The sequence below is a fragment of the Strongylocentrotus purpuratus genome, unplaced genomic scaffold (genome assembly GCF_000002235.5).
Source record: "Strongylocentrotus purpuratus isolate Spur 01 unplaced genomic scaffold, Spur_5.0 spur5_scaffold_15, whole genome shotgun sequence".
NCBI lineage: Eukaryota > Metazoa > Echinodermata > Echinoidea > Camarodonta > Strongylocentrotidae > Strongylocentrotus > Strongylocentrotus purpuratus.
Window position 1 is genome coordinate 11,052,796 of NW_022145600.1, and position 26,662 is coordinate 11,079,457.

At 37.3% G+C, this 26,662-nt stretch overlaps 1 protein-coding gene and 1 long non-coding RNA gene across 2 annotated transcripts; both read left to right on the top strand.

Moving 5' to 3' along the window:
* The first annotated feature begins 1,198 nt into the window (after positions 1-1,198).
* LOC105437871 (protein Skeletor, isoforms B/C-like) lies at positions 1,199-12,852 on the top strand. The gene is made up of 5 exons (XM_030985555.1): positions 1,199-1,552; positions 5,316-5,462; positions 10,701-10,773; positions 12,086-12,194; positions 12,730-12,852. The coding sequence occupies exons 1-5, from the start codon at positions 1,501-1,503 to the stop codon at positions 12,781-12,783; spliced, it is 435 nt and encodes a 144-aa protein (XP_030841415.1). The 5' UTR covers positions 1,199-1,500; the 3' UTR covers positions 12,784-12,852.
* Positions 12,853-13,732: 880 nt separating this feature from the next.
* LOC105437264 lies at positions 13,733-25,682 on the top strand. The gene is made up of 10 exons (XR_004064134.1): positions 13,733-13,808; positions 15,494-15,694; positions 16,363-16,598; positions 17,077-17,221; positions 19,562-19,684; positions 20,148-20,333; positions 20,908-21,101; positions 21,999-22,026; positions 23,687-23,844; positions 24,526-25,682. It is a non-coding gene; the product is annotated as a protein Skeletor, isoforms B/C (long non-coding RNA).
* The last annotated feature ends 980 nt before the right edge of the window (positions 25,683-26,662 follow it).

Here is a 26,662-nt window from a genome sequence, read left to right on the forward strand (position 1 = left end):
CAGGACACTGCTAACGTCTAAATTCAACAGATAGGAAATGCGTAATATATCCATAATTCCTGCAAAGTTCCACATAATTTGATGTTGGCTCTCAAATTGGACATAGTAGAGGAGACCGGGGACATTTGTAACACTTTTGTCCAAGTCTGACAAATCAATGTTATTATTGTTAAATTCTTACTTAAATGTATATGAAATGAAAGATTCATATCTTGGCTTGAAATATGACTAGAATTGGGTTAAGTGTAACAAGTTATTTTTAAACCATTGTTTCAAAACCGGAAGTCAACTGTTACAATTGTCCCTCAACACGGGGCAATTATAACCACATGCAATTGTACCAACAAATCATATCCCTCAGAAAGATTTGTTTTAAATGTTATTATTATTATTATTAAAGGTGACGGCGCTGGACAGATTTCAACAATTAAACAGCATTTTACAGTACCCCAATAAAATAATTATAATAAACGCTATGACAAATGCTTGAATCATTTACATTATATTTGTCTACTTACGTGGGTAAAATTATACTTTATACTATTACGTTGTTACAAGGCGGCCGTTTTTTTTTTCGTTTTTTTCTTCTTAGCATTAGTATTCACTGGATGTGAAGGTGGAGCCAACACATCGTGATGGAAGGAAGGGGAACAAACCACGGCATGAGACAGCATAATATTATGGGGCAATGACATTGCGCATGCTCTGTGTATGCAGAGCAGTGATGGGAGCCTATGTTACATATGGCCCGTCCCCGGCCTTATTGTTTAATTGGCAAGGAGTTCAAGACATTATACAAGGTATTCACAAATAGCATAAAGCAAATTAAACGTTTTTACACGCAGAGAGAAAAAATGAAAATACTGCTATTAAGCTGTTTGATAAACGAGCCAGGGTAAATATGTCGGTCTTGTATTGTATATAATAATATATATATCATCTTTCAGTAAAAGGAGATGAGAGCAGGTCACCACAGTGTCAGCAGCCCGGGTTAAAAGAGGGTTTACCTCCAACGTTAAAGTACAACAAATAAAGTGCTCACACACTTAAAGAGTGAATTTATCTACGTCACAAATCTATTAAAGAGAGGATCGGACAACATAAAACGATTCAATTAATAATAGAAAGATCCGCCTGTAGAATGCGTGCATTGTTCGTGTATCGCTTCGGTGGCGATTTGGCGCGCCGTACTGAGGTCAGTGGTGCGTACTCTAACAAAGCTCTAGTGAGTCAGCTGTATCATAATTTATGCAGATGAAGTAATCTCGTTTGTTATTGCTATCGATCAGACTACACCACGCATGCTATAACTATCGTTATGCACAATTAAACTGACATACAAGGGAAAGAGAAGGACGTGAGGGGAGATAATTTGATCTGTGGTTCTACACCGGTTCTACACATTTTGTCAGTACTATTTTGAACAACGAAGCGGTCAGTGTATTTCCTTTTTCGAATTTAGCAGCTGATGATCACAAGTGAACACTGAAATAGACAACGATGGATCTGGCAAACCGGCGACTGGTCGTCATTTTGTTGGTGCTTTATAACGGTATATATGCCAATATTCTTAACATTTTGTATATTCATTTGTCTAATTTTTTTGCTTAGCAATTTACATTTGAATATTCTTATCTGCAACTCGCAGAATTACCCTTATCGATTCAAACTTATTATCTGCATGTTAAGGTCTTGTAGCAGTTGCAGGGACAAAGCCAAGAGGCGACGTACAGTATATAATGTTCGAAAAATAACTGTCAAGCCTTATACAAAAGAGAAAAGAAGAAAAGGTGCTTGCAAAGATTTGTCGGTGACATTTTAATATCAAACTTAGTTGACAGGCAAGAAAAAGAAGAAAAATGTGTACCATTAAGAAAGTGGTTGTGTACTACACGTACGTCACTGGTATTTCACAGGGCAATAGTACGGCCCATGCCCCTCCCCCTAAATCCGTCAGTTATGAGTCTGTGTATTGAAAGTAGAGTTAATACTTTCCATACTACTGCCAAACATGATACAGACTACCAGTTCATACTTTCATACGAATAGACTTATATGGGCAAATATAAAGAAGATTGCAATGTTCTATCAATGAGTTAATAATATATAATGATTAGTTTGCGTCCCGAAAATTCGGACATCAAACATGATTGACAATATTACATTACCATCTTCTTTATGTATGATATGATTGTATAGATGCATATACGACGGTATTAGTGGCACTGTATTCGATTTATATTGGCACATAATTATATTCGATGACTCCGTAACAGGCCATTTTCAATTTAATTGAATATGAGAACGATGACAGAAAGGTATATCACATTTAGAAGAAAAAACATGTGGGGTTTATTGATTACTCTTAAGAATTTCACCAAAATATCATCATCATAAATTGATTAAATCAAAGCTTATAAAAGTTCAATGTTATTGGTAAGAACATACGTCTCATCTTCAAACTTTTCTGGAAGAAGAAATAAAAGCTGCCATCAAAATCAACCCATGACTGTATATACGCGAAATGTTCTACCATGAGTCCACATGAACCGGGTATTAATGATGGTACGAATGATAACTTTCAATGCCATTCGATTCAAGGGTGCTAGAGAAGTAAAGAACAATACTCACATCTGACTTGTGGTTGATTGGTTGGAGCTGATAAACTGTTCATGATAATAAGATCGACAACAACAACGACAACAACGACAACAACGACAACAACATTAACGACGACGATGATAATGATGATGATGATGAAAATAACAATGATGATGATAATAATAGTGATAATAATAATAATAATGATAATAATAATGATAATAATAATAATAATAATATTAGTAATAATGATTATAGACAAAGTTACAGTAATATTTTGTTATTAAAAGAACATGTCGAGGGTCTTTGTATAAGCCATAGAGCTATATACTACTAACAGTCTTAATATAGATCTATGGTATAAGCATACTACATGTATAACTATATGCATACTATACTACGATTTAATTTAATGGGCTCGAACCGTATTCGCCATTTTATACACGCATTAGTGCCTCCATATCGCGTCAGTTGCTTAGCAACCATGGTGGATTTCACCTTGACTTCACTTCAATAGGAATATACCCTATCTGCATTTATACCCGCATTCGCATGTATCCGTCTGGATGAGGATGCGGGTATATAAATGTATGTGTTTTTAGTCAATATTCCCTTCACAGAAAAATGATATCATATGAAGATGAACCAATAGAGAGTTCATCTTTATTCTCTGCTTGTCGTAAAGTAAACGATATGTAGTTTACAACCTGCTAGGTTTTGTGGGGTATGGCAAATGTGCTGTTCAAAGTGGGTGTAAATTCTATTTACAAATACTACTACAACAACGACTACTACTTCGACAACGACTACTACAACTACTACTTCTATTGCTATACGATTATACTTCAGTACTGTACTTAATACATAATAATAGGCCTAACTATATTGCCCTTATATTGACACAAAGTCTGATTAAGGTCATCGTCATTTGAGTAGCTATATTCCGGCCCCGAGTCGGTCAAGGTTTTCTGTTTCATTTCCTTTCGTTTTCTTTTGTTTTTTCTCATAACAACGAAGTAAATTATCGAAACATAATAATAATAATAATCCGCCTTTACAAAGCGTTTAATACATCGGCGATATCTCTAGGCACTTCACAAATATATTACAGAGATGTATTTATAAACGACTAAAACGAGGGCATCAATTTCTTACTCATTCTATTGTTTGATCGATAGGTTTCGGTGGTAATATTCAGTATTCGTAAACAAGTACATTCGGAAAAGGTTTTTACTTTCGAATGTCCTTAAAATCTATATGTTTGAATGGTAACGGAGATAATGGGATAAATACATCCGGTATGAACTAGAAACCGAGGTAATTCGCACTTATCTCCTTGGCCAAGTCACACCAACAAGATCGACACGAGACCGACAACTGATCGAACAAAAAAGTAATTTAGCCAAATGGACAAGAATCAGTCTGCTGGGAATCGGCGTGAAGACAGTTTGGCTGTCTGACTGAGGTATTACACTTTAGATAGCGGGTTTAAAGTGCCCTGTGTATTATCACCTAAGCATACTCCAAATCAACGAGATTTTGCCTTAAATGGAAATCCAAATCACAGAACCAGACTGCTGAAACTTTGAATGAAATCAGACAAAAAATTAGAAAGTTATGAATTTGTAAATAATCACTATGGGTATGTGCTCTTCAAGTTGGCTGAATCGGTAATGTCTTTGTGCGTAGACGTAGTGTCGGACAAGTTTTCTATTTTTACCAACACAAAAGGACTAAACTTTCAATTTATCAAATATCTATGACTCGGGAGGATCTTTTCTCTTTAGAGGACCTATTATAATATCCTATCAATAATAATTTTCGAGTATTACCCTAAGGGAGAAGCCACTTTGGAGAAAATCAGAACTTAAAGATATTTGTGTACAAGACAAACGAAAGAGTTGTCCGTGTCTACGTCACAATCCCTGGACCAACTGTCAATGTGTGTATCGCATCTCTTTAGTAATCTCATATTTAAAAATTCATAATTCTCCTATTATTGTTCCGACTTATCTCAAACTTTCCCCATCTGTTTAATGCTTCTGCTTTCAACTGAAATATTATAAAATCTGATAAATGTCTTCAGTGTTGCTTGCATGCACTCCACGTTATGTGGTTTGGCTCAAAGACCTTTGATTTAGAGCCCTGAATTATACTCTATGCATTGTAAGTATATAGTCAAGGCATATAAGTCTGCACACGATGTATTCATTTGTATTGCATGTCCGCATTGTCTTTGATGCCATGAAGGCATTTTAGAAAGGAAAAATAAAAGTGAAACTTTGCGTATTGTTTTTATTACATAATTACATTCGGTTAGAACGATATAGCTTAAAAAGTAAATTATTGTGATATTTTTAACCCTATCATAATTCCTGTACTGAAAGGGTAAAGGGTACAGATATGAGTTATTATCGGCATGTTACTATAGCAGCAGGTCTCTTAATGGATATAAACCCGGATGTGCATCATGTACCAACGGATAACAATTCAAAATTGTAATGTAATTTTTGTTGTTGTTGCTATTGTTGTTATTAGTGGTGTATTGTTCATACTACTGTTCCTAAAGAGATGCAATGTCTTTAAACGGGTGTGGGAGATACGTGAATGCTTAATTCTCAAAATAAATGGTTGTTTACAAAAGTTGTTTACAAGGCCGCACCGTTACAGTTAATTTCTAACCCAATGTTTCTCCCTCATCCTCTCAATTCCAGTGGTGTCGCTATGTCAGGCCCAATACCATGGAAAGCTTGTTGGTACCTTTACTGATAAGTCATCACATGACATAGCCGGGACAGTGTACGCAGAGGATGACACCACTCTCAGAATCATCGGCTTCAGATATGACGGGGCTGGTCCAGGTAAGAACATGAACGCTTGCACACGAGGCGTTATTTGCGTGACGCAGGAAAAAGTGATATTTTGCGTGATGGAGGACTGCGTCATTTGTCCGCCACAGGAATGCGTCAGCGACAACACAATGTCCAACAATGACAAAGACTTATTCATAACTGAACTCTTTATGACCCATGTTAACATATCATAAAATATGTCTGAAAATTGGGGTGTCGAATTAGTTAAGAATTGATAAGTTCATCTTGAAAGAATGAAAAAATACACTGTCGCCCATTTAAGTTGGAATAATTTTTTCTTACCTCTTTTCATGTAATGATTGTGGCGTTTTTTCTTGATTTATTCATCTCTGAACTGTATTGACATATCTAAAGAGTCATACATTTAGCTAGTGTAATGTTCTGAGAAGATGTAAACTCTATCTATCAAGAATAAATCACATTGTCACAATAATCTAATGAAAAGAGTCGAGAAAATTTATCTAATTTTATGGGCAACAACGTATAGTTAGTTATTCAATATGTTATATATGCACTGTACACAGTTGGTCATAAAGGGTGGAATAATTTGTTTTACTCCAATTTATATTCCTCTTTTAGTTAGATACAAATTTGGCGAGAACATTTTCTAACAGTTTTACATAATAATGTGTCACTATCACTTTACAACATTTCTGCAATATATGCCACACGGCGTTGTAGATTTTATACCGATGAAAATGCTGACAAGGAAGTTCTGTAGAGGTCCACTTGGGGCATTACATTTCATAGCAAAGATGCTTAAAGCGCTCGAACAATCCTCATGTATAGGGACTTTTAGATTTGCGTGGACTGATACGTGTGACGTCAATTCAAGGCAGTGCATTAAAAGGGCGTCGACCGTAGCAATCCCCATTGTCTTCGTGCGAAACTAAAAGTCCATAATAGCTCAGATACACCACCTAACCACAATGGTGTATTGATCAAATGTATGATCGACCGTCAGACCACGTACAGCCATCACGTGAAATAATGGGTGTTTTTTCGGTTATTGAGTAAATGTATTATACTAGATGGATGATTTATGTTTGTTTTTTTCCTCGATAACATGGTACGGCTTGGAACGGGCAATTCAACCTTCTTTCAAATTGATATATATATTTCTAATGGCAAGGAGTTATGGGAAATAGTCATTTAATGCATTTGCGGTGAGATGACAATAACAAATCCATTGGTGGGATTTCGTTCCGGATGATTTAAATCATGAATCAGGAGCGTACGCAGGATTTTTTCAAGGGGGGGGGGGGGGGGGGGTTTAATCTGGCCCAAAATATTTTGCTCCCGAAAATTTGAAAATCGCGCCGGCCGAAAAGTCGCTCAGTGGGGGGGGGGGGGGGGGGGGGGGGGGGGGGGGGGGGGGGGGGGGGGGGGGGGGGGGGGGGGGGGGGGGGGGGGGGGGGACACTTTTTTTTTTTTTTTTTGGTATCGAAATTTGAAAATTTGACATTTTGCTCCGTTGGGGGGGGGGGGTAAGGTCATCTTTTTGAGGTCGGACATGGGAATATATATATATTTTTTTTAATTAAATTTTTTTTTTTTTAAATCCAAAAGGGGGGGGGGGGGTTTAGGGAAATTTAGGGGGGTTTACACACAAAAAAAATACCAAGGGGGGGGGGGGGGGGTTTAACCCCCCAAACCCCCCCCCCCCCTGTGTACGCGCCTGTCATGAATCATTATGCAAATTGTGGTAACATAACATAACAGCTCGCTGTTCACACATTCTCCATATGACTCATGACAATAAAAATATACATTTTCTAATACACAGTCCAACCCTGTATTATCTATATACAATTATAATGCTTTATAACAAAGAATACATCCTCCTTCTATGTATGTAGATAGGGAGGGGTTTTTCACGAGCCTCACTTACAAAGCCACCGCTCTAGGGGATAAAGCCTCCAATGAAATATTTTGTAAATCCCCCCCCCCTCCAAAAAAAAAATAATAAAATAAATAAATAAATAAATTAATTAATTAATTAATTTTTTTTTTTTAATTAAAAAAAAAAAAATTAAAAAAATGATTATTTTAAACATAAATTTTAAAACAATTTGAAAAAAAATTACCTGCAGTCGAGGCATATTCTTTTAGCAATATACAGAATGAGATAGTGAAGGAGGTTGGAAGACAGTGGAGACGGGTAAAAGGGTATACACATTTTGGAGGAGAGGGTGTGCTGAAGCTGACCCATTCTTTCACATCACTTGTCCTTGTGAATTTAAGACGGCCAGTGAAAAGAATTATTTTCTGATATGCAAGCTAGCATAATGAATGATTGAATAAATACTTGTTGTTCTTGCGTCGTGTTCTGTACCATTTGGTACTTGGTACCGATGACTCTATATATGACGGTATTTACATTGGAAGACAAACTGACCTAGACGGTGCTTGGGTCCAAGTAAACATGCATCACTTGAAAAATTGGCCATATATAGGACCTCATGCTTATTCTAACGTGATCAAATCAGAGCGGAGATAGTAATAGGAGTGTTTGTCAAACCTATAACAAACATAGCTCCATGTATGAATAATGATTGTAAACTTCTGTCTAAAATATAATTCATAATTCATAAATATATTTGTATTTGTTTTAGGTGTAGCAAACATCGTATATCCCAACATAGGCGCCGGAAGTGGGGGGGCAGGGGGGGCAGTTGCCCCCCCAGTCAAAAAAGTGGGGGGGCAAAACGCATTTTTGCCCCCCCCAAAACGCCCCCCCCCCCCCACCCCTCCAAAAAAAAAAAAAAACAGTAAAGGAGTAAACATGGTTTGTATTTTTAGTCCAAAAGAATGTAACAATAAAAAAAACCTGAATTAAATCACATATACAATTCCATTCAAAGAAAAAGGAAAGTTCACAGGAATTAAATTTCATAAACATTGCGCATGCCACCTATACGGTATTTTAAATGGAGGTCTCTATAATAGCGATACGCGCATATCGTGGACATATTGTGCGAGAATGGGAAAGCGTGTCGGTTTTTTTGTTATAGGGGTGAGAAGACATGAGCCCCTGAACGCTGGCGTACTGATGGGGGGGGGGTGATGTATTTCTTATTCGAAACAAGTGATTTACACATGTTGATGTTGTGACATGATTTTCCGGCATTTTTTCTCCATTTTTTGTAAGTCATACCTTTTTATGCGTTTGTTGGAAAAAAAGAAATTCCCAAATTACAGTCAGGTGAAATACAATTATTTAGAAGCCTTTATGTCATGGTCTGCAAAGTGGCTGGGCACGAGCCCCCCCCCCCCCCATCCTTTTTTTAAAAGTATGTTAAAGAGAAAAAGAAAGAAAGACGGAGACAAAAATAAGTGACCTGCCAATGTCACAAATAAGGTATAAAAAATGCTCATCTGACCTTAATTAAATACCTAAAACCCCTGAGCTTACGGGGGCTCTGCCCCTGGACCCCACCAAGGGCCCTAAGGCGGGCCCTAGGATGCTCATCTGACCGTTATTAAATACCTCAAACCCCTGAGCTTCCGGGGCTTTGCCCCCTGGACCCCACCAAGGGCCCTAAGGCGGCCCCCTGGATGCTCATCTGACCTTAATTAAATACCTAAAACCCCTGAGCTTCCGGGGGCTCTGCCCACTGGACCCCACCAAGAGCCCTAAGGCGGGCCCCTGGATGCTCATCTGACCGTTATTAAATACCTCAAACCCCTGAGCTTCCGGGGCTTTGCCCCCTGGATGCTCATCTGACCTTAATTAAATACCTAAAACCCCTGAGCTTCCGGGGGCTCTGCCCTCTGGACCCCACCAAGGGCCCTAAGGCGGCCCCCTGGATGCTCATCTAACCTAAATTAAATACCTAAAACCCCTGAGCTTCTGGGGGCTCTCCCCCCCCCCCCTTTGAACACGTCAATTGCCTTACAGAGGGCCCCTGGATGCTCATCTAACCGTAATTAAATACCTAAAACCCCTTAGCTTCCGGGGGCTCAGCCCCTTGACCCCTGCTGAGGCTCATGCCCTGGACCCCACGCCAATTTACGCTCTACCTGATCGATAATACTCCACTTTGAAAAACATTCCGCGGGACCTGCATGTAACGTGTAAGACTGGTGGTAATGCAGATTTTTCGTCTGCCCCCCCTTCCGAACTTTTTTTTTCTCATTACGTCACTGCCCCTGGAATGTGAGCCCCCTGGAATGTTTGCCCCCCAATCCCAAACTGCTTCCGGCGCGCCTGTATCCCAATATATACTTCGTTAAATACATCTATATATTACTACGTTAAAGCTAATCCTGAGCTCTGGTATTGGCATCGTCCGTCGAGAGAACATGGCTATAGTTCATTCTGGATTGTCTATCCTGCAGTAGATTGATTGTTTGAACCAGTAAAATAAGATAAAACTCACAAAAACTTGCTGGAAATCATCTCCAATAAAAACACAACTCTCATTTGCACATAGTGACCTGTGTGGTTAAGCACATGGCGTCAGGCCTACTTACCTTGATTTCCTTATCTTCCTACGCTCATTACTCAACCCGTATACACTTTCTACCAAAATCGTTATGCACAGGTCATTTATTCGTGATCTTGATTCATTGTAAGTTTTGTTGGATTCTGTTAGTATTTTTTCTATGATTACTGGAACTCAATCTTTGAAATAAACATAGAAATAATAGTCATATTATTGGTGTAATATCGAAAATCAAATCAGGTTTTTCCATCACGACCATCATTGAATAATTGCCGTGCACGAGCATTGATTTTAAAAGGCTCTTCATACATACACTACATCCGAAATATTTGAATGGGTGTTTCCAAATGTTTTCAATACATCTGGAAACTTGGATTGATATATATACATACATATGTTTTCATTCACACATTCGGATATTATATATCCAAACATTTGTAATAGCCGGTAGTTTTAACGAGTATTTCCATTTTTTCTTCAAATACCTGGAAGTTTGAATAGGTACATCCAAGTTATTCCAATATCCATTTAATATGCAGATCTACTTGTGTCTATCCACCTTAAGTCTATTTATTTTTATCTGATTTATTTTTAACTGATATCGTTGTGTATTTGTTTACATATTTACTTGTTATTCTTATATTCATCGATAAGTTTTCTTGTTTACTACACTACATTAGGCTATTATTAAATTAAATTTAATTGAATTATTATTAAATTAAATTAAATTACTTCCATGATTTCTTGGTAATCGTTTTTCGATTCTTTCCCTTTTCAGATGCTTTCATTTGGGCTGGAGAATCCGGGGTACCATCGGATGATGGTTTCATCATACCCGATGAAGAAGGAAGGTAGGAATACTTCATTTCAGTTAAACTCAATCAAATTTCTAGTCCCACTTAACCGACTACTCTAACCATACTTTGCATCAAGGGTACTACTTAATTATACCAGTATAATTGATGTTGTTGATGCATTTGTTGTCATTCTTACATTAATCCTACAATAATTGAATGCAGTAGTAGTAGTTTTAGTTGCTATCGTCCGCGTCCTCGTAGTAATAGTAGTGGTGGTGGTAGCAGGGGCGGCGAAAAAAAGGGGACAAAATGCAAGGGACGAGGGAGCATAGTGAACGAGAGGGGCGAAGGTGACGGAAGTGACTACCCCCTCACAGGTGACATAACGGAATACAGATTTTCTACAATATTTACTTATATATTTTAAAGGATGTTATGCGAGGGAGCGTAGCGACCGAGCCAGAAGATTTTGCAATTGTATTAGTCTAAACCCTGGTCTAAACGCTGCACTCTTGGGCCCTCCAGAGCCTAAAAATGTGTTGCAGTCTTTATAATAATAATAATAACAATATTTATAAAGCGCAACATATCCATCTGTAGAGATGCTCAAGGCGCATTCAAATAATTTAAATTAATATTCAACATACTTAAGATTAAAGAAATATTAAATGTTAACTTGCATTAGATCATACAACTTCATGGTGCCAAGGTACATACAATGTGGCACAGTGCGATTGTTTGTTTTGTATGCAGTGTATAAAAAGAACATTGAAATTTAACAATATGCATTGAGCATCAGGTGAGTTTTAAGCCCTGTTTTGAAAGTAGAGAGAGTGTTGGCCGTCTGAATAGAGAAAGGTAACTTATTCCACAAAGAAGGAGCTGCTGATGCACATGCTCTATCCCCCCAATTCTTTTGGTACGTATTTCTTTAAGTCTAATATTATGTGATGAACGTAAACCAGAACGACCTGCAGAGTGGGGTGATAGAAGGGATGAAATATATTCTGGAGCTAGATCATTTAGTGCACGATAGGTTAAGAGTAGAATTTTATAGATCACACGCTGTTGAACAGGGAGCCAGTGCAGAGATTTCAAGATAGGAGTGATATGTGATGATATTCTGGTGTTAGTTACAATACTTTAGTCAGTATTTGCTATACACTTGTTGTTGCACTTTGTTGCACGTCCCCCCCCCCCCCCCAATAAAGTTGAGGTGGGACGTGTCCCCCCTCCTCCTTTGTCCCCCAGGGATCGCCACTCCTGGGTGGTATAGTTTCAGTATAAGTAGTAGTAGTCGTGTTGAGTAGTAGTACTTTCTTCTTTTTTCGCCATAAACCAGCCTTTATATTTCTCTCCTGTGCAGAACGGTAAAGCTTGAAGCGTATGACAACGTAGATATCAGGGTGACCCTACCGGCAGGAAAAACTGTATCGTCTCTTGCTTGGATCTCAGTTTGGTGTCGAGAATTTGGGGTATGGAAAACGTTTTCTCCTCGCTTTTATTCAATGGCAGATACAGGAGTCCTTGGCGGGGGTGGGTACTTGTCCGGAAAATCTTCCATTTTGGGGTGAATTTTGAGGCCAAATATCTCTGGAAAGCAAAAGGTTCTTACATTTTCCATGTGTGTTTTCAGTGCCAAAATCTGCCGGGGCACACGGACACACATTTTGATTTTTGTAATGAAATTTCACCCGCATGTTGCATGTGGGCCCTGCACTTGTGTCGGAAACATTTTTTGTTTCCCTTGAAAATGGCTTCTCATTAAAACATATACTTAAGGAACCTGTCTACACAGACCACCTGTCTACAACAAGCACATTTTTTTGTTTCTCTTGGGCGGACAGGTTTGACTGTATATCACTTTTTGTTTTAATTGAGGAGAAAACACATGGGAAATTCTTTAAAGTTACTCCGACTAAAATATCATACACTTTAATATATCAAGACTGAACGAAATGAATTGACATTTCTATATTTTGGTCTGTACTGCTTTTTTCAACCATACAGGCAAATTTCGGAGACCTGACTGTTCCCGCCAACTTCATAGCCCCTGCCCTCTGAACCTGGGGACCCTCGGCTTCACACCTCGTGTGCACAACACATATGCGTCTGCTGTGATCATCTTGAACGCAAAGCAGATCCGAGTTGAGAATCTGGTCTATGACGGTCAAGGACCAAGTAAGATATTACAGTCAAACCTGCTTTAGTGACCACCTGTCTACACAGACCATCTGTCTACAACAAGCACATTTTTGTTTCCCTTGAAAATGGTTTCTCATTAAAAGATATACTAAAGGAACCCGTCTACAAAGACCACCTGTCTACAACAAGCACATTTTTGTTTCCTTTGGGCGGTCGCTGTAGACAGGTTTGATTGTATAAACATGTTCTTCGTAGAGGACCTGCGATCATGGGCATCGACAGACAGTGGGGAAGGGGTGTTACGATTTTTTTTTTGGTTGGCAAATCTTGGCAAGAGTGAGAGTCAGATGTGAAATTATTATAATACATGAGCCTGATATTTAAAGTTCAATGCTCCAAAGGAAGAATCGTATGGAGGGTTAATGGATGGTAGTTGTCAGAGGTTCCCTTTCATTTTTTCTGGAGTAACAACGAAGAATTTGGCACCAACAAAAATATGTTCATAATGTGAAGCCCTTGTGAGGCTTTGACCCTTGTCAGCTTTTTTTTTAAACAAATACATACTAGCACACTACTATAATTTTATGTGAGAAGCCAAATGATTTTTACACCGATCAGTTATGACACGAAAAGGTAAATGGACCTAACAGGCATTAGACAAACTGACGAGTGGAAAATTAAAAGCAAACGAGATCTCATGGACAAAAGACGAAATGCAATGAGTCGAGTGGGGATTGGACGAATCGATATGAGTAAAAACAAAAAGGAGTAATTTACTAAGCTAAAAGCCATGTCTTTTGTTCGTTTATTGTTTATGTCATTTTTTTATTTCTTTGATTTCCTTTCATCATTTTTCTTCTGCATTCAGGAGCATTTTTCTGGGTTGGACCGGAAGGGACGCCTAACAATAATGGCGACTATGCGATTCCAGACGAAACGGGAAGGTAATTGATTTGATTTGAGTGGTATCAGGAAAAGACAAAATAGGTTGGCCTCGATGACATAGTCTGTGCAATTACTTGACATTGAATAGCTACTATCAGGCGGGTACGCAGGGGGGGGGGGGTGGAGGTTGAACCCCCCTTTCAGCTTTTTTGTTACTTGTGTGTTTTTGTGGAACCCCCCTTTTTTTTGATAATTTAAAAAACAAACAAACATATATTTAACAAATTGTGGTAATGGGTGACCCCCAAAAACCGACCTTACCCCCCCCCTAACGGAACGAAATATCGATCGGCCAAACATTTTGGGACACCAAAGAAAGAAAAAACGTGCCCTTACCGCGAAATTACACCGAAATGGGCATTAGACAAACTGGGAATTAGACCGACTGGCAATTAGACTAATGCGAGATTTTATTGGAGATTAGACCAAATGATTATTACCCTAATAAGTAGACGAAATGGTTATTGGACCATGTGAATAGTAGACTGGTTAGGTGGAGACCATATGGGAATAGACCAATTGGGTAGTAGACGAACTAGTTTTAAACCAAACGGCTGTAAACCGTAAGACCGACAATAGACTAGTTTGAAGAACACGTCCTTGTCAGTCGCTGAATGTTACAGCTAGTGTCTGAATGCATAATGCATAGCCAGAGATTGTCAGAGCTAAGCTCAGGGGGGCGTTTCACAAAACTTGTCATCAGTGACAAATGACAATTTTCGTTATAAGCTTTTGAAATCCTTGCTTCTGATTGGTTATCAACAGATCTGTCACTGATTTTGTCATTTGTCATTGAAAAAAGGCTTTGTGAAACGGGCCCCTGTTCAAGGCTTAATAACTAGTGGTAAAGTGTCAAATTAGAGTCCGTGTCTGCAGATAGACATTAGCCACGTATCAGGATGTTCTGAGTCAGAGTGGAGTAAGTTGTGCAGCTCGACAATCGTATAAAGAAGCATTTTCTGGCCATTAGTTTGTCAAAGTAAACACTTATGTATGAAGAAAAGAATCTTACTTTTCAGGAATGATTTTACCAATTGATTGCTAAAAAACATATTCTCGATTTGAATTGACCCTACAGCAAAGGTCCCAAATATGAGAACGATTATTTTCCTAGCTTTGTTATCCCACATTATTGCCCTTTTTTTATACGTGGTATACGTTTAATTTGGCATTTATAGTAGCCCAATCATTCAATTAGGGTGATATCTTTTTAGCCTCGTTATTTCTTACAAATGATTAGTTCTGTAAAAAAAAATTGAATGAATGATTTTTTTTTTAAATGTAGTCATGGAATGAAAAAAGGGGTTAGTTTGGTTTAATCCTGATTTTCCATAATACTCCTGTTTAAAATATATTTTTCATCATCACTTTAATCGAAATCAAACAAAGGTATACATAAAATAATTATATGTGCATATCGAACAAAAAGTACGTCCAAATATTACATGGTTAATAACATGCAGGGAAACAAAAATATAATATGCTATTACATCGAATAAAATCATATACATAATTATATAAAATATAATCAAAAGTGTTCAAGTTTCAAAAAATTAATCATATTTAGGAACGATAAAGTATTGGATAGAATATGCGTGCGACGGGTAGAATGTTTTGAATGTAATGTTATTCATCCCCCCCCCCCCCCCCCCCCCCCCCCCCCCATGCATCCTTTCATTCACAGTACTGGTGTTATCAGCGCGTACAACGGTGAAACGATCACCCTTACCTTTCCCGAGGGAACAGACATATTCGACATCGGACACTTCGGGCTGTGGTGCATCGCGTTCACGCAGGACTTTGGGCACGTCGACATCCCTTCGCAAGCCGAGCTCAACATCCCCCAGCACCTCTCACCGCCGGTGGTGGCGGACCAACGAGATTGGTAATCATGATAGAGATGATGATGATGATATTTGGCAATGATGGATGAATGCTATTGGTATCATCTTCAAAGCTATTTATATCCTCATTGCATATAAATATCTAACATAAATTACAAGTCACAAAAATAGAAAAGCGTAGGTTTAGGTAGTGTTACGATATCTCTATGATTAAAAATTGGTTAAATGAAGTCTATAAGGATAGTGTGAGTAGAGCTACTTCTACTTGATGAATGATTGAATTTTAAATTAGATTGAATGATATAATTCATAGAAAATCATCGTACCAATGTAAAAGACACAAAAGGCATTAAGACAATGTTAATGATCGTGGAATGAACCAATCAAAGTATTGTACTCAATATGTAATTTAACTGTATAGTTTGAGTATGCAATTGATTAGCAAAGACCAAAGGCCAATCTTCGGCCGATTCCCATTGGTGTTGACTTTTTCCCCTCAATCATTATACGATAATAATCATCAGTAGACCAGCTGGTGATTTAGGCCAATAATGGAGTGGTTGGGAGAACACAAACTGGAAATAGACGAAATGGGATATTAGACTAGCTGGATAATGGACGAATTGGCAACGAACCAAATGGAAATAAACAATTATTGTAAGGGGGGAGTTGTCGCTTTATTAACTGTTTATGTTGTCGTAACCTATAGATGTTTCCAAACTGCGAGACGCTGGTCGAAGACGAGCTTCAAGTGAGTTGGATGATAAACGGCACCGACATCGTCATCCGACTGAGCAGCACCAATGTCGTTGGCGACTACGCCGCGTTCGGTCTTAGTGGATCGCCAACGGGTACTTTGATGGTGGCGGGGATGTTGTAGTGACTTTCAAGGATGATATGGAAAATTATTATGCCATTGACTACTATCTTCAAGGCCAATCTCAGGTACGAAAAAAAAAAATCAAGTTGATAGTCACCGGACTACATGTAGACCCACATGATAACGGGACACAGGCTTTATGGAACAGTTTCACCTAAGGTCGACGTTGCCTGCCTGAAACAAAAACAATGAATATTTTGTTTGGACAGTCTATCATTACTGATGATTTTCTTATAGAAATGTACTTCAAATGTCGGATGCCCGATGATGAGGTGTCTGGTGTTCGAATATTGGTAATTGTAATATTATAGAGGGGCCGCAGCCCGGCAGGGGTCATACTTTATATCAAGAATCAGCTCGATAATACAAATTCATGTATTTGAAAGTTATTTCCCTCCGAAATGTTCAGCTGTTCGGCAACAGCCTTAGTCAGCTACGATGACCCAACCTGACCTTTATGACGTAATTTGCAATATTTCATCACGTGCCAATATGATTTGATATCAATAAAAACAACTTGAAATAATGTCCACAATATTGCAGTGTTCCCCTCAAAATGGCGGTGGTGCCTGTCCAGATACAATTTCATCAGCACAAGACGGTAACAACAACGCAGAATTGGTTGAGGCCTATATGGAGAACGGAGTAGTCACAAACATCGTTTACCGCCGGCCTCTTAATGCATCTGGTAAGCAAAATATGCCTTAATTGATAACATAGAATGAACTAGCGGATGGGGGATGGAAGATGGGGAGGGGTACAGTATCTGCTCAGTTAATGGGTTCCAAATCTGCTACTAGCATGTTTGTATATATATATATATATATATATATATATATATATATATATATATATATATATATATACTTTGGCACTTATATCCTTTGGCAAGATATTAACCATCACTTGCTACTCTCCACCCAGGTGTTAAATGGGTACCCAGTAGGATGCGACCGTCATTGTTGGTCAAACAGTTTTTGAGCGTCAAGTAAGGCCTGGCTTGAATGCTCCACAGGGAGTGGAGATTGTGAACACAGTGTGTGCGGGCAAGTACTGAATCCAATGACCGGGGTAATAGTATATTTGTAAAGCGCTTATAGAGACATTGTATTAAGCGCTATATAAAAGCTAAATGTTATGATTATTATTATATACATTTGTTGGTACTACCTCCCTCCCTCAATTCCCTCCCTTAATTCGGTATGCATAACCATAGACATGATTGTGGGGGTCACCAATAATCCATTATATTACAATTATGTCCAACAGGCCTACTAAAATATAAGGCTGATCTGGAAAACCTTTCCTTATATATACTGTAACTTCAACGAAATTTCTTGGAATATACATAGACGAGAAACTGAATTGGAAAACTCATGTGGACAAATTAAGTAAAGTGGTGTCAAAAAATACTGGTGTTATTTATAAGTTGAGATCATGTATACCTCAAGAGGTATTGTTCATTTTTTTACTCTACTCTTATTTTATCATATATCAATTATGGTATGTTGGCATGGGGCAAATCATCCAAAACTCAAATCCACAGGCTTTTTGTTGTGCAGAAGCGGGTTATTAGAATAATTTGTAAAGCAAATTATCGTGCACATACAAATCTACTTTATTATGAAAACAGTATTCTAAAACTAGAAGATCTCTATTCAATGCAACTTGGAATGCTCATGTTTAGCATTCACTCTGGAGACCTCCCTCCTGCCCTTGCTCAAATCTTTAGAAGAAATAACCAAATTCACAGCTATAATACTAGACAGGCTTCTGCTCTCCATTTACCATATGCAAGGACAACCTTCACTTTGAATACACTAATGTCCACTGGCCCCAGGTTCTGGAATTCACTTGATACTACCATAACAAATGCTTCAAGTATCTCAGTTTTTAAACGTAGACTTAAGTCATATTTTCTTGACAAGTATGTCGATGACACATGAATGTGTTATCAAGCTTTATTGTTAGTGTACTGTAGCATATTTAACTTTACTCTTGATCTTTTTTTCGTTAATTCTTGACTTTGACATATAACCCCCTTTATCCCTTTTCTTTTTCTTCTTCTTTCTCATCTGTACATACTACATATACCATATATTCCTACTTGACCTCTGCACTCAGAGAGCAATAACTCATTGATGTCTCGACTTGGTGTCGGCTTGGGTTTGTCCATATTAGATCATATTAGATGCAACGTTGGGTAGTTGTTCTCTGAGAGTATTTTGTAAATAGTTTTATATATTCCATATTTGTTGTTGTATTCATAAATAAGTTATCTTTGTCACATCATATGAGGGGGCCTTAACTTAACAAGCTGTGCTTCAACCAAGGTCTCCTCGTCTTCCTTTGTTCTACATTGTACTGTTATGATTATACTCTATTATATTTTGTCACATGTGTTTTCTGGAAGACAAATAAACTTGAAACTTGAAACTTGAAACTGTCTGATTGAACACATTTTATTATTAGTTTCTTCTGCATTAATGTAATTTTCGCTTTTTTTCTGCTTTTGTTCTCATTACAATGTTTTGCGCGGTTAATTATATTTGGATGGTTTAGTATATTTCTATAGTAATTGGGATATATACTTTTACGACATACTAACTATTATTCAATTCCAATTTCTGCTATTTACTTTTCTTTTTTGCTTCACTTAAACAGACATGCCAGTGACACCTGAAATAACATATTGCAATTTATCGAGCTTTAAAGTTTAAGTCTATGAATTGTCATCAATAAGTTGTTGTTTTTGTTTTGATTATGACTATGTATAATATTTTAGGCATCCTCTGATGCATCTCCTGGAGTCGGAAGAAAAGACTTACGGGTTATAGGAATTTTACATTCCTTTTTTTCTTCCCGGCAACTTCGGGAGGTGCAGCAGGGGAAGCAAATTTTATTCTTTCATACTTTGTATCCTATGTGCCATTCTATTGTACCTTGTATTGTATGTTTGAAATGCCAAATAAATAATAATAATAATAATAATAATAATTTACAATTATTATTATTATTCATATCTTAGACGCAACATATGACAAGGCTTTCACTACTGATGGTCCAATCTACGTCATCTGGGCTCGAGGACCTATCAATGGTGATGGACGTGTTGCTTACCACACTTACCACGATCTACGACGGTCGCCAAGTAAGTCTGACATGTGATTGACTTGATCTATGTTTGAAATATGGAACGAAAAGAAAGGCTCAATTTGACGGGTCGTGAATCCTGCGACGATATGAACATGATTGAATTTCGATTAATTGATATATTAAAAAAGCATTTCATTATACAACAGATCTAGAATGATTGAGCATTTATCAGTGGAACATCGACCAGAATAAATTATATTGATATTGAATACCTGTGTTTAGATTGTATTTGTTTGTGAGTCATTCATTTGCAACAGAAAGTAGGAGATGGACTGGAAAGTTGAAGACTTTTTATTCATTCGTGTTCAAACTAAAGAATTAAATCTTTCTTTCTTTGTTTTTTAATTTGAAGACATAAACAAGTTGTATTTTTGGATCCAATTTTATTAGGCAACATAATGCCATGAACGTTGAGCATATACTTTGGTATTTATGAAGGATCTTTTTTTTTCGTTTAGGGTCTTCGAATCTCACGATCGATTTCGGACGTAATAGCACCAGGTGCCCACCTCTCGGCCAGGGTGCTACTGTGCCACCCATAACAGATGGCTGGGTGATCCCAGGAATTGAAGAACTTGAAGAAGCTACCTTCACCGTGGAGATGGGATTGTCTGGTGGAAGAAAAGGATATGAATCTATCACTGGTAAGAATTGTTCTAAGCACAAAACTTCCAAACTGACTAACTTTGGGTTATGGCAACTCCTCCTATCTCCCCCCTTTGATGTCTTGATCTTCGGGAGCATTGCTACTGTAGAGCCTTGTCACCACGCCCAAAATCGAAAGAAGTCCAACCCCTCCCCCCCCCCCCATTGTTTTTTGTGTTACCCCAAAATAGACTTCCGTCGGAAAATGAGAACATTTAGGCCCATTTCATCAACTATTTACCCTCCCCCCCTTTTCTTTGGAATTATTATTATCATGTGTTTGTTTGGTTTTTTGTTTTTTGTTATTTTGTTTGGTGGTGGGGAGGGGGAGCTTAATGGTAAATTATAACTTTTCTGGCTGCATGCTTTTGTTCGACACCCTCCTACCAATGAGAATGGAATGGCAATTTCCTTGGCAGAGATGTCCGAAACATCCATATTTCTTAGCAAGTTTATATCGAAGGTCTTCGGAAATATTCGTATATTGAAACAGTCAGATTCATTTCGGAATGAATCGTGAATCATTTGGAAATAGTATTTGTTATAATGTTACGTCATCGTGTTTTTCACCAGGCCGTGTTGGTTGGGGAATCGCATGGTTTATCAACGGTCAGCTCATTCCTGAGCTAACCCTGAAACGCAACGTGACCTACACATTCCGTGTCAGTGGTGGAGATGACCCGGTCGTCAGTGGTAACTATCATCCCTTCTATATTACTGATGACGTCAACGGTGGCTATGAGCAGCTCACCGAAGAAGAACGACAGGTGAGTTTGTCATGGTATCTTCTGGCGCAGTTCGCATGGCAAAAGGGCGCACTTTTTAATTTGATGATTTCATAGCTGTAATAAGATCGCAAAGACTTTCGAAAATCAGCATTCCACCACCTTTTGAAATGTGTGAATATTACAATGACGAATTACGTAATCCACACATGATTTGTTGGCGATCTAGTCTTTGGCATACGTCACTGTCTTGTTTTGGAGATCATTTCTCTCTTTCAATGAAGGACTTTATATTTATGTAATCATGGACCCTACCATAATTACATTCGAGCACGAAAAAGAGCAATATGACATATTGGCAAAAGCAAATATGGTTACATCAGTCGTCACATGTGTCAAATTATCTACCGATAAAACGGACTTATTGTTTTTCATACAAAGAACCAGCCCAACTTCACAAAAACGTCTCAGCATATTCTTGAAAGACCTTAAAGATAACCGTTTTGGAGACTTTCAGCATAATGTAACAAAATGTCTTAATCACAAGAAGCAGACATAAAAAAAAATTGAAATGAAAATAGTTTTTTTTTAAGTTGAATGATATATTCTCTGATTAGTTACGTTACCTGCATTCTTATTATGTTTAAGGCTTCTATTATGGTAACAATATGGTTTTGTAAACATGGAAATAGCAAGTGTATCCCACGAACCCTACAATAGTTATAGACATTACAGGGAAAGCATTATTATCATTATAGAATACCGATATAGAGTGTTTAACACGAATGTCTCAAGCAGCCCTTTTCAACCTTTTTGGGGTCAAGGCCCCTTTTAGGAATCAAGGATGTTTTCCGTGCGATTTTAGAATTTGCTGCAATAATCACAGTCACCATTATTCTGTTTGCTATTTTTTCCTTCTCTTTCTCCTCTCTTTTTCAGGGTATTAAGATCTACGCAGGCCCTGAAGGTAAGTCGAACCATTTCTCCTTTTTAATTTTGTATATACCTTTTCCATCCTTAAATGTGCCCCGTCTGTGTGTGTTTCGACGGGTCTAATTGGCAGTTAGTAAACATGTAAATGTTTTATTAACCCCCATGAAACCTTTCCTTTCCTTGTCACTATAAAGTCACTTTTTACTATGTGATTTCAACATTGTTAATTTATGTATAAGAGAGGATCAGAGACCTGCCGTATTTACAGTATCCTGCAATGATGATACATGTAATATAATGTATAGAGAAATAATTCAAAACAAATCTAAAAATGGGATCGTGATGAAAAACTCCTGTAATATATTTAAGGAGCATCCACCTGCCATTATAATCATGAACAACACATACGCTGATCCAATATCATTTAAAACTGGATTGTATATTCCTGTAACTTAATCATATATTGACAAACTTTGAATAGGGCAATTGTATGATGATTTAATTGAATTTGCAAATGAAAAGGTGTCTAGGTAACGGGGTTCCTTCACTTGACTCTCAATCCAAGAGTTGATGGTTCATGGTTCAATTGCCAGCCCGATCCTTTGGAAAGATTAACCTACAGTTTTATGACCAACGGGCTCTGCATTTTCCACCAATTGCCACATATGGATGAGTCATTATCTTACATTTCGCTCTACCGAAGACTATCCAAAAGACTGGCAGGGGGGGGGGGGGGGGTATTTCTTAATGGGACTGGTTTGCTGTTTGCGAGACTTGAACACACATGCACTAATGGTATTTCCACCAAATCTGGTGTCAGCAATATATAACCCACTGCACATAGAAACCCACGACCATCTGCCTTTAACCCTAATAAGGCCGGGCTATTTGAAGTCTTAGTAGGGCCGGGGGGGGGCCATTATGGCCCCCCCCCCCCTTAAGATCTCGGCCGCGAAGCGGCCGATCGCCGCAAAAATTTGCACACATGTCAAGTGAAGTGTAAAGAATAATATGATAATTTCAATTTTTTGAAAAACTCACTCATTTGCATATTTATGGTAATTTATGCAAATAAAGTCATAAAAATCACATTTTTACCCATAAATCATATATTATTCATATTTAAGCATTCTTTTTCACTAGATATATTCATTAGACCATTCTGAATAATAATACAACAAAAAATTTGGAAGAGCCACCTTATTTCTTATGTTATCCCTTGTTTTGATAATTTCTTATGTATTTCATTGTTTTTTTAACTTATGTATTTCATTGTTTTTGTTGTTTTATTTCATCTTTTACTACAATTCAACTATTTTGACTCCCAAAACAACCACCTAAACTTTAAACAAGACCCAATAACCCATGTTTGATCTGATTTTAGGAAAAATGACTTTGCCATATGTTTTGTACACAAATCACGAAAATGAGCGATTTTCGGGCTGACATGCAAAGACAAAAGGTCACGTGACCTTGTAACCGTAGGTCCGATTTTCAAAAAAATTATTTTAAAAGTTGCGCAAGACTCGAAAGAAAAAAGTCAGCGAGCGGCGGGGCGCCATCCATATGCGTTCCTGAGCAATCGGAAAAATTGTGGAGGGGGGGGGGGGCCATAATGGCCCCCCCCCCCGGCCTTATTAGGGTTAAGACTAAATTCGTCTGGTCACGATAAATTCATGTTATTAATTTGACAGAGGGTCCACTTTGCCAGTACATGAGCAGCGCAGACCCTAATTCGTACAGCACGTTTGACGACTATAAGACGACCCTGACCAAGGATTGCGCACCCGGTGATCCGGGCGTACTCGAGTGGACCGTCCCGCTCGATGCACCTGATCTGCTTTACTACCAGGTGAGATAAGTTGTGTCATTCTGGAGATCTGTCTGTTTGTCTGTTTGGCTTTCTCTTTGTCTATCTGTCTTTCTATGTATGTATGAATGTACATGTATATATCTATCTTCCTACATATATATCTATTTATATTCCACATACAAAGAATCTTGCGCTACGATTGGTCAAAAGTAAATCACGTGATGAAAGATAGTTCGCCCATCATTGATGGGAGAAGAAAAGTGTGTTGCACTGTGTTAATAGTAGTACTATGTACATCTATGAAATGTTTCCGATGTGGAATATAAAGCAAATAATCACCTTTTGGTTTCAGGTGATGGCAAACTATCAATTCCGACGTGATCTGGATGTAGCTATCTTTCTGAAGCGAAGCTGAGGAAAGATAGCTACATCATCCAGATCTACCTATCTATCTATCTACATACTCACCTACCTATCTATCAATCAATCTATCTATCTATAAATCTATTTATTTATATATCTATATATCTTTCTATTCATTCATCTATTACATCTAAATCAAGGACACCAATTGTTATGCTTCATATCGAGTTGCTCATCTATATATTATCAGATGTTTTATCTGAACAAATGTTGTAGTAATCTGTCAGCCAATAATGTCTGTCTATATGGTCATTGAAAATTATTTTCCTTTTCTTGTTTTTTCTTTTCTTTCCACAGTGCTACACTCATCGTTTCCTCGGATGGAAAATTAACGTGACAGACAGCGCCACCACCGTCTCACTGTCTGTATTCAACATAGTTCTCCTCTATCTTCTCTACTTAATCTTGTAAAAATCGTTATCTGCAACTCAAATTATTGGCATATCATTTTGTCTTTCATTTCCATAAACCTCTGAAAGACAGTTTTCCAAGATTTTTGTATATACATTTTCTGTGAAGTATGACTATAGTGCGTGGTGGAGGAGTATCATGCATAACGCACAACGTTTTTGCTATATTTGTGATATGCCTTCATAATCCTGATTGTTTTCATGGTTGAAGAGTCTAGACGTTGCGAAGAAATTATTTAGATTAATAATGCCTGTTATACATTCATTCGCACAAAATCTTAGTAGTAGAGTATAATGTGAAAGTGAAAGACGAAATAGTTTCAACAGGATGTCCATTTCATCCATTTAACCTCTGAAGTTTTTTATCATAATGTCTTATAACTGTTGACCTATACCACCAAGAAGAAAGAACATATTGATTGAAACTATTCTGCTATGTCATGTCTCAGGGCTCAAAGTTTTTTTTACCTACGGATGGGCTGTAGGAGCCCCTAATTACTACAATCAACTCTTCGATTCCTGTCGAGCATTTTTTAATTTAAACTGTTTTGTATATTCACTCAACTTGTAAATTTCGATAGATAATAATAGTTACTCGTTATCTGTCGCATATATAAAGTAAAACATGTTTGTCCAGGTTTTACTGACTAAAATAGGAATAGAAATTATGATTCATGATAGTGCATTGTACTGCATGTCTTGCCACGCGTATTATGGTAATGAGACTATCTGTTTTGTGTGGTAACGACCCATTTTCCTTTCAAGTTTGCAGAGTATATCATGACAACTTTGTAATTCTTCAAAAACTGATGTTATTTCTTACATAATATGTTTATTGTTCAGTGCCTCTCTATACAAAAAATACGTGAAAATTATTAAAAACACATTTACGAAATATAGAAAGAAGATAGTGCAACAGTTATTATCAATAGTTCTATATAACTTTCATACCGAATTTCTACTTTGTATGAATTTGCTCAAAGAACTAAATATATTACTTTCTGGAATATAATTTTATATTGTTTTAATAAATTGTTAAACTGATTTGTTAAACTAAATTGTGTGTAGTTTTTAAGTTCAGAGTTCAGAATTCTTTTATGAACTCTAGTACTTCATCTTTTCCTATGCATTCGTACTGTTTGAATATATATATATATATATATATATATATATATATATATATATATACATGTATATATATATATATATATATATATATATATGTCGATAGAAAGCAATAAACGATGTTAAATGGTATTGTTCTTGTGTGTGGGCCACTTTTTTCAGACAGTAGAATAATATGTAGTAACATAACTTTAATAATGATATTGATAAGATATTTGAGGAAGTGAGAGGAGGCGGAAAAAGAAGGGCGAAATACCGGAAGCAGATCCAGGATTATCCGAAAGATGGCTTTTGTTTCTCCGATTCAATTAAAACTAACGAAACAACAATAAAACCTAGAGCGTCATATACCAAAATTCATTGACAAGCAAGCAGGAATAAAAGATAAATTTCCAGACTTTCTACTACTATTATTATTATGATACTGGCTTTCATTCTCTTTTTTTTCCTAGTAGGGGAGGGGGCGTAGACACATCGCCCCCAACCCCCTTTGTCTATTTGAATCTATAATAATACATATCAATATAATGTTATATACTGACAAGACTCATTTACTAACATACTATATAATAGTAATATAGCACATCACTTTATAGCCCAACGCTACTTGGCACCAAAATACCCGGTGCTAGATTTCATATCCTTCCTCGGTTCCTGTCTTGGGCTTCAGTGATAGAACGGACTGTATTACCATTATTGTTATTATCAGTAGTAGTAGTAATAGTAGTAGGAGTATGAGAAGTGATTTTATATTTCGTCATGATAATTATCATTATCATTATTATCATCATCATCGTCAGTAGTATAGTGTCATTACTATTTTTGTTATTATGATTATAATTTATTAATTTTTTTATTATTTTTATTAATACTACCATTATTATCATTATTATCAGCAG

What these genes read in the sequence shown, in the direction of transcription:
- LOC105437871 (XM_030985555.1), top strand. Translation starts at nt 1,501, where the DNA reads ATGGATCTGGCAAACCGGCGACTGGTCGTCATTTTGTTGGTGCTTTAT. An exon ending in TTTGTTGGTGCTTTATAACG is followed by an intron (nt 1,553 to 5,315) that starts GTATATATGCCA and finishes TCTCAATTCCAG; the next exon opens with TGGTGTCGCTATGTCAGGCC. An exon ending in TTTGGTGTCGAGAATTTGGG is followed by an intron (nt 12,195 to 12,729) that starts GTATGGAAAACG and finishes TCAACCATACAG; the next exon opens with GCAAATTTCGGAGACCTGAC.